The sequence below is a fragment of the Glycine soja genome, chromosome 10 (assembly GCF_004193775.1).
Source record: "Glycine soja cultivar W05 chromosome 10, ASM419377v2, whole genome shotgun sequence".
Classification (NCBI taxonomy): Eukaryota; Viridiplantae; Streptophyta; class Magnoliopsida; order Fabales; family Fabaceae; genus Glycine; species Glycine soja.
Window position 1 is genome coordinate 19,120,691 of NC_041011.1, and position 8,316 is coordinate 19,129,006.

Below are 8,316 nucleotides of genomic sequence, written 5' to 3' on the forward strand. Positions count from 1 at the left end.
TATTTTAATTTTACAATGATGAAAAATGGATAATTTTTTTTTTGCAGAGACTAAAAATAAACTTTGAATATTCTACAGAAAGAACGAAAACATATTTTAGCCCGTTATTGAATGCACCATAGCGCGTGTATTGCACAAAATTTTATCCTTCATAGCAAGTTCAAAGCTTATGGTTTTTTTTTTTTTTGAAAGGTCAAAGCTTATAGTTAGTTAGTTTATAAAAAATAAAACTTATAGTTTGTTTCATTTAAAGAAAAAACAAACCTAGCCGCTCTTTCATTTACTAAAGTATCTAAATTGCATATTAGTCACTCTATTTTTAATACAGTCCCCTCATGTATTGATGTCATTATCTTTGATGAAATAATATAAATACTTTTGAGTAAAAAAAAGTTAAATCAATTTGTAGGTCTTTGAATTATTTGATAATTTTTAATTAAGTTTTTTAATTGAGTCTCTAAAATTATATTTTTTTTCCAATTAGATTCCTATAGTTAACTATTTTTAATTGTCATTAATGATAATAAATAAATGTTCAAGGATCTAATTAAAAAAATATTTATGAATTTAATTATTATTTTTTAAAATAATTTAGGGGTCTGTTCAGTAATTTTCAAATTCTATCAAGACTTTCACAATATATTTCCCAAGTAAACTACTTCTAATTCTAGTGTAGTCAATTATGCGGATCTGTATTGAATATTTTTAGCTCTTTAGGTGACTATTCTCACATCTATACTCTAGTATTCTCATATATTTGTGGATTCTTAACTCACTATTCTCAATTTCAGCAAGTTCTTCAACAAATAAATTAATTTTTATAAAAATATTTAAACCTAAACTGAATCTAATTTGAAAAGATAAATAATTAAAATCATAATATTATATAGTTATACTTGTTGAATAAAACAACTCCAAATCATATTAGTAACAATTTTGTCATCTTAAAACATGATCTCCTTACACCATCCTAAATTTAATGGTTGGACAGTATTTATTCATGGACAATATGTTGTCCAACTAGTCTCTTAAAATTGGTTTAAATTTAATTTTAATCTCTTTATTTTATTCAATTCATAATTTTGGTATCTTTATTTTAAAATTGAGACATTTAATCTTTTCAATTTAAAAAATTCAAAATTTTATTTCTTACCTTGTAATTAATAAATCATTTCTTAATAATACCTTAAATAAATATCTTAGATTTAGAGTTTAATTGGACCACTAAAAAGAAATATAGTATATACAAAATTAAAAATTTGATAAAAATTAAAAATTTGCTTAAAAAAATAATTAAATGTTTTAATTTTGAGAAGAAAAAACTAAAATCATATTTTTTTTTAAATAAAAGAATAAATGTCTCAACTTTAAAATAAAATGACCAAAATTATCATATAGACTTTTAAATTTGAAAACAAATTAAATTAGTATCATTTTCTTATATTTTTATTTAAACAAAAAACAGATAAACCACCACCACCACTCAGGAAAAGTTATGTCCCTTTTACAACTCACTTCAGTTGTCTCTCTCTCTTTCTCTTTCCTTCCTTCCCTTCTTCTTCCCCAACCTTCCTTGAAATTTCAAACCCTAAACTAAACAAAACTATTAATTCCCCCATCAACCCCTCATCTCATCACTATTATTATATTCAGATAATAATAAAAAGAAAAAAACATCACTCAAACTCACTCATTTTTTTTCTCAACTTCTCTTTCTTTCTTTCTCTGGCTCTTAAAAATGGGCACACCAAACCCAACCCAACCCGACGATGGGCCCTGACCCACTTCGCCGGCAATGGGAAAGCCCGGAGAACACCACCCTCTGCCCTCCTACTCCGCCGCCGAGGATCAGCGGCGGAATGCGGCGCCTCCGCCGGGATGCGCCGTCGGACTCCGATGCCTTGTCGTCATGCTTTTCTCGGTCGCGGTTTTCCTCTCCCCACTCTTCTGGCTACCACCTTTCGCTCACTTCGCAGATCCCAAGGATCTGCATTTAGATTCTAAGTACAAAGGTGGGTTGTTAATCGTTTTTGAACCAAATTTTCTCTCGCGGTTAACTTTCTTTATTTAGTAGTTTTTATTTTTATTTTAAGAAAACTTTTAATAATTGAGAAAAAATGACCGTGGAATTAATTGGTGGATCTGTTTCTAATTTTCTATAGTTGTTTTAGAAAATAACAATGTAAGGGAGAATGTAGAGAGTGGATTGGTTTGTAACTTTTTTAATTTTAGGTTTATTATAAAATTTGTTAACATTTCCGCGTGTCGGTAAAATAGAACGGTCCATGGCGGTTTTTAATTTTGTTATTTTTTAAATTAACCGATAAATTTTTTTGATATTTGTATGTGTTTGTGTGGGGTGGGGGGAAGGAGATTTATTTGTTGGATCGTGTTTTGATGTTTTCTTGGTTAGGACAATTATTATCATTTATCACTTTCCTACATTTGAATGATGTTGTGGACTTGGTATTTTCGAAATATATTTAGAACTAATCGCAATTTAATTTTAATGATACTCAGAGAAATTATATTAATAGTGTACGTGAATACAATAGTTTCCCAATTTTAGGATCTGACACAAATTTAATCATATGCGTTTCGTGAATTGTGGTTGAGCTGGAATATTGCAGTGGGAATTTTCTTCTCGGAAGTTAGACCTTAGAATTTTGAAGCTTTTTTTGCTAGTTGAGGAGAAATTTATTTAAATGGTGACTATGTCCATCAGAACCACTAGTTGCTAGGTGTAATTGTTACTCCATTTATATTGATATGAGCACTGAACATATCTTTCCTCATAAGTATATGTTTGATTTGCTTAAAACTTTACCTATTAGTGGAAGAAAGAATGGAGGTGTTGTAAGTGGATTACTTGAATAACTATAAGAGGAGGTAATAGTGGAAATGAAAATTCAGCAATATGAGGGCTTGTTTGTTTTCTGTTTTAATACAAGAAAACAAACAAACTCATGATAAGAGTAGTTTTTAAAAGTTATTTTTCATAAGTAGTACATCTTCAATTATTAAATTAAAAAATCAGACATTTTAAAGTTATTTGATTTTTTACTTCCAGTTCTGTTATTCATATTCTTCTTTCTATTATTCCATCTTCTTCTCCCATTCTTACTATCTAAATATTAGTTTTTCAAAATTGTTTTATAAGATAATTTTTAAAAACTAAAATAAAATAAACGCTGTTAAACAAAGAAAATAAAATTTTGTTCGCTGATGCAATATTACGGCAGTTAGCATTATACATGCAATTCTAAATATATGTCCTTTAATAACATACCTTTTTGCCGCTTTTGCATGGAATGTCCACAATATCCTCATCTTTTTTTTTTTTTTTAAGGAAACAATATCTAGTTTATTTTCTTGTTGATTTCTAGTTTAATTGTTGGAATATTTAATGGGAATAATTTGCTTAGTTCATAAAGACATTAAATTAACTGTCTTTATGTGTGTTTTTGTCTTCACGTCTACTGGATTTAATGACAAACTAAATATTTAGTGATTAATTCTATATGAATAAAATCATTATTAGTAATCATGGCTTGGTGATAAGTAACTGTACATGTAAGCAATGTTGTTACTAAAAGTGTATATATATATATATATATATATATATATATATATATATATATATATAATATAATTTTGAAAAGTAACTCCTATCAATATGATTTTTTTTTTTGGTGCAGTGCCTGTAATTTGACTCTATTTTGCTTTATTTTATTCTTTTGCAAATTCTTTTCCTAATATAAGAGTAAAGGAACAAGTCAGCCGCTGGAAATGTGTCGGCGCTTGTGCTGTTTGAGTTGAGAAATTAGATATTTTGTTTTTGTTCTGGATATGGTACTGTAATGGCTCAGACCATGGAGTTTAAAATTTGATTGAGGTTTAAAGCTATGGATATAAAATTCTTTTAGTTTAAGCTACATGGAATTATTAGCACTCAACTGGAAAGGTCTCCTCTTGTTTTGTTTTGAGCTTTCTTTTTTATGGCTGCTTATAATTTTTATGTCAGTTTCCTACTTTACTTTTGTTTCAAGAGCTATTTATTATGTTGTCAAGTCCTACTTTACTTTTAAATGTCTGTTGAACAACTTTACCTAATGTCAATTGATTTAAGATGAAATCTAACACATTAGATCCTGGCTTTACCTAATGTCAATTGATTTAAGATGAAATCTAACACATTAGATCCTGGCTTCTGCACATGTTACCTGTCTTTGATAATTGATAATTAATGCATCTGGAAATTAGAATAAAGTTTTATAAATAGGGACAGAAGGGCTAATTGAAAATAGTATTAAAAAATATCCTTTGATCACATTAGTATAGTTACTGCTTATTGTAAGTTAAGATAAATTCAAGATTGAGCAGCCATACATGATATTCAGTTTTTATTTTGTTAGCAAAATCCAATTATAATAATGTTCACCTTTAAAATTGACAAGTTATTTCTTCCAGTTTGGTATTGGTCTTATGGTGCATTACTTTCACAGGTCTTTCGACATGCGGCTGAGTGTGGTTCTCAGTCTGATAGTAGTACAATCTTAATTTTTTAGATATAACACACAATTTCTGAAAATGCATTTTGACTGAGAGCTGTGTTGCCTATTCAAAATTTGTATGTGATGCAACATTTTATGATGAACTATTGAATGTTATCTTCGATTTTGTGATATATGAAAATGACCTTTTAATTATTATATATTTGTAAGCTTCTAACTCATGTTACCTTATATTATATTATATGATTTATATGAAATTAGAGGCTATGTAATTACTGACATAAGCATGATTATCTAATCTTTTTACTTAATGACGTTGTTTTACTTTTCCAGATCATGATATTGTTGCAAGCTTTTATGTGCAGAAGCCAGTTTCATTGCTAGAAGACAACATCTTGCTACTTTCTAAGGACATTTTTGAAGAGATAGGGGTTCCCTCTACCAAAGTACCTCCCTCACTAGTTTCCTTTTATGAAATTTTTTAATATTTGATATTGTTATCATTCTTATATTTAAAATCAGGTGGTCATCTTGTCCCTAGATCCCTTACCACGGTCAAACACGACAAAAGTGGTGTTTGCAGTTGATCCTGATGGTAAATATTCAGAAATGTCTGCAGCTGCCATTAGTTTGATAAGAGCATCATTTAAATACCTGGTTATACGCCAATCATATCTCCAGCTCACTACATCCTTGTTTGGTGTTCCCTCTGTTTTTGAGGTGCTGAAATTTAAAGGAGGGATCACTATCATTCCACAACAGAGTGTGTTCCCTCTGCAAACGGTGCAAACGTTATTCAACTTTACTTTGAATTTTTCCATTTATGAAATACAATCAATTTTTGATGAGCTGACAAGTCAGCTGAAGTCTGGACTACATTTGGCACCTTATGAGGTTTGTCACTATCATCTCTCTTCTTACTGTTTTTGTTGTATGGCTTTTGATTGTAATTATTTTATGTGCCTTCTATTCTAATGTTCAACTTCAGTTCTGATGTTATGTCAAATCTGTGAATACCGCTATGTTCTTGTGTAATTACTCTATGTGGATTCTGTTGTGGGATCTGTGTCAGTTTGATATTAGACTCTAAGCAGAAAAAATAATAAATAGCATGAAAAATAAGCAAGCTTTCTTGCGTGTACTATAATCTTTTTATTTCATGATGATGAGAAGAGTATACTATCCCTGCCTAATATACATTACTTGCTCTTAATACTTGGAAGATTTCCAATGATATACTGGTCTCACCAAGCTGATTTTCTTGTTGGTATGCAGAACTTGTATGTCATCTTATCAAATTCTGAAGGTTCTACAGTTACTGCTCCTACTGTTGTTCAATCATCTGTCCTACTTGCAGTTGGGATTCCACCATCAAAGGAGAGGCTAAAGCAACTGGCACAAACCATAATGGGACATCATTCATGGAACCTTGGGTTGAATAACACTCAATTTGGTAGGGTTAAGCAGGTTCGACTTTCATCTATCTGGCAACACTCCCTTCATGGCAATGGTGGTAATGGCTCACCTTCCCCTGCCCCTCAGCCTCATCCCCATCCTCACCACCATCACCACCACCACCACCACCATCACCATCACCATCACCACCATAGTCACCACCACCATGCCCACGTATTTCCTGAAACTTCACCTGCACCTGCACCTACACCTACACCTACAACTGGGGAAGATTCTACTTCACACAATTTTGGTGCCCCTGCTGCCCCTGCGAGAAGTTTGCCTGCTCCATGGAGAAGTTCTTATGCTCAACCTCCTAATTGTCGATTTGAGCATAGAAAGAGATCTCCCCGGAATACTCAAAAACATGCTCATCTAACACCTGCAGTTTCCCCTACTAATGTTCCACATTATCCTGTTGCCTCACCAGGAGTTGGACCCCCAGCACATCATGGCTTTCATTCTTTGGTTCCTGCTTTGAGTCCTTTACCAAATGTAGCATTTGCACATGCTGAGCCCCCTCCTAAGAATGATTCATCAGCTGAACGTCCTAAATCACATTTTCAATGGCCATCACCGTCTTTTTGTGAGTATTTTTAATGATAATTATTTGCATTAGCTAACATATTAACTCTAAGAGGCAACAAATGTTACAATTTTTGTTTTTTTTGCATTCCCATGTTTTAATATATCATTTATCAACAATCCTGGAGTTAGAAATGGTAAGCTTGATGAAGTTGAGCTTTCAACTTTCAAGGCATGTAGGAAAAGGAGGAATCTTCTCATTGTGTATGGGCTCAAACTAACACCTCCGCATATGTTCTGAAAAGGTTCTTTCACTGTTTTGCATTTAAGCACACTTTCATGCTAGGGACATACAGTGTATAGACTATAGAATCTACTACTTTGCTTTTGTTTTTATTTGCCCTCTTTTTTTTCTCCGATCAAAATGTTCTTCATCTTGAAGACCGGCAGACTTGAAATGGAGGTTTCTAGTTCTTCAGTATTAAATTAGGATTCCAACATCATATTGTTTGATACATTCTTAACTATTGAGTGAATTTTATAAGGGTCCTACTAAAGAGCGCAGATTTAGGTTTTTTTACATGAAATTCATCTGATAAAGAGTGAGTTGGAACTACTAAAAAAAGAGTTTGAAAAAGTATGTTACTAACCTCTATCTCACTTGCTCTTCCTTATGTTTGATTATTCCCTTCGTGATTGCCTGAGCTTGAGACTTGAGGGTTTCACTGTATCTGGGTATTAACTATACTTGCAATGAGATTGTTTAAGTTTTTTTTTTTTTCTGAAGGGGCATCTCATTATACATTTCCATGGTTAAGAAAATGGTACTAGAATAGCCGGTTCAATTAAAAAAAATCGGTGAACTGGTCTGGTGTTTAGTTCATTTAAAGTCAGAACTGGCTGATTTTATGACCGGCAGGAACCGTTTGAAATCCTATGAAAACCAGTAGACAACCATAGAGAACTAATTGTTTTCTTATCTTTTTTATTTTTTGCATTCTCTTAATTTTTATTATTCAATAAAAAAATACTGATTTAACCTAATAAAGGCTGAATCTTAGTTACAAAGGTCCGTACACAAGGCTTTATTTTTTTATTGCTGACTTTAGGTTACACGATATCTAATATGGCCTTTTCACACATTTAAATTTTATTTGATTGTATTTTTTATTATTTTGTGTTAGTTTATATTATATAATGTTATAAATACATAATTAATAATTTTCCATTCAACTGTGAACTATGGTTTGATTAGTCGAATCATTGAACCATAAATATTGTATATGACCATGATAAAATATTGATTCCTTTTTACTGACATTTTGATTTTGCAGCTTCTGCAGGTTGTGTTGGGACTGTCAAATGGACATCTTTAGTGTTTTTAGTAGTCGTATTACTTGTATAAACAATTTCTGAAGGTGAGCTACGCAAAGGCTAGCTTCACATCTGAGTGGATACAAGTTGTCATTAAGAGTGTAAATAGTTGATTAAAAAGATCCAAGATCAAATATAATGATCAATCAATATACTTATAAATTATTAATCAATTTATTTAGTCCCCTGAAATTATAATGACCAATCAATTTTAGTCCCTTGAAATTAAAAAAAAAAAACTGGTTTATGAAATTATAAATTAGCAATCAATTTAATCCTTCCATTATTAGTTGATATCATCCAACACAAATTAAAAAAAAAAGAGAGAGAGAGAGATGAATTCTATGGTGGGAAAGTAAAGTTTTTCCCAGACCATGGAAGAGTAAATTTTAACTATTAGATTTTTTTTAAGTTTTCATCTAATGGTCCATGTTTTTCCTTTTCTGCC

The 8,316-nt window shown here is 31.2% G+C and overlaps 1 protein-coding gene across 1 annotated transcript; it reads left to right on the forward strand.

The window, feature by feature from the left end:
• The first annotated feature begins 1,491 nt into the window (after positions 1-1,491).
• Positions 1,492-8,060, forward strand: LOC114371916. Its single transcript, XM_028329236.1, has 5 exons — positions 1,492-2,012; positions 4,848-4,960; positions 5,037-5,408; positions 5,790-6,555; positions 7,829-8,060. The coding sequence occupies exons 1-5, from the start codon at positions 1,796-1,798 to the stop codon at positions 7,897-7,899; spliced, it is 1,539 nt and encodes a 512-aa protein (XP_028185037.1). The 5' UTR covers positions 1,492-1,795; the 3' UTR covers positions 7,900-8,060.
• Positions 8,061-8,316: the final 256 nt, after the last annotated feature.

Bases quoted from the DNA above. Each gene is read 5' to 3' on its own strand.
- LOC114371916 (XM_028329236.1), top strand. From the start codon at position 1,796: ATGGGAAAGCCCGGAGAACACCACCCTCTGCCCTCCTACTCCGCCGCC. The intron at 2,013-4,847 runs GTGGGTTGTTAA...TTACTTTTCCAG, and splicing joins TTTAGATTCTAAGTACAAAG to ATCATGATATTGTTGCAAGC. The intron at 6,556-7,828 runs GTGAGTATTTTT...TTGATTTTGCAG, and splicing joins ATGGCCATCACCGTCTTTTT to CTTCTGCAGGTTGTGTTGGG.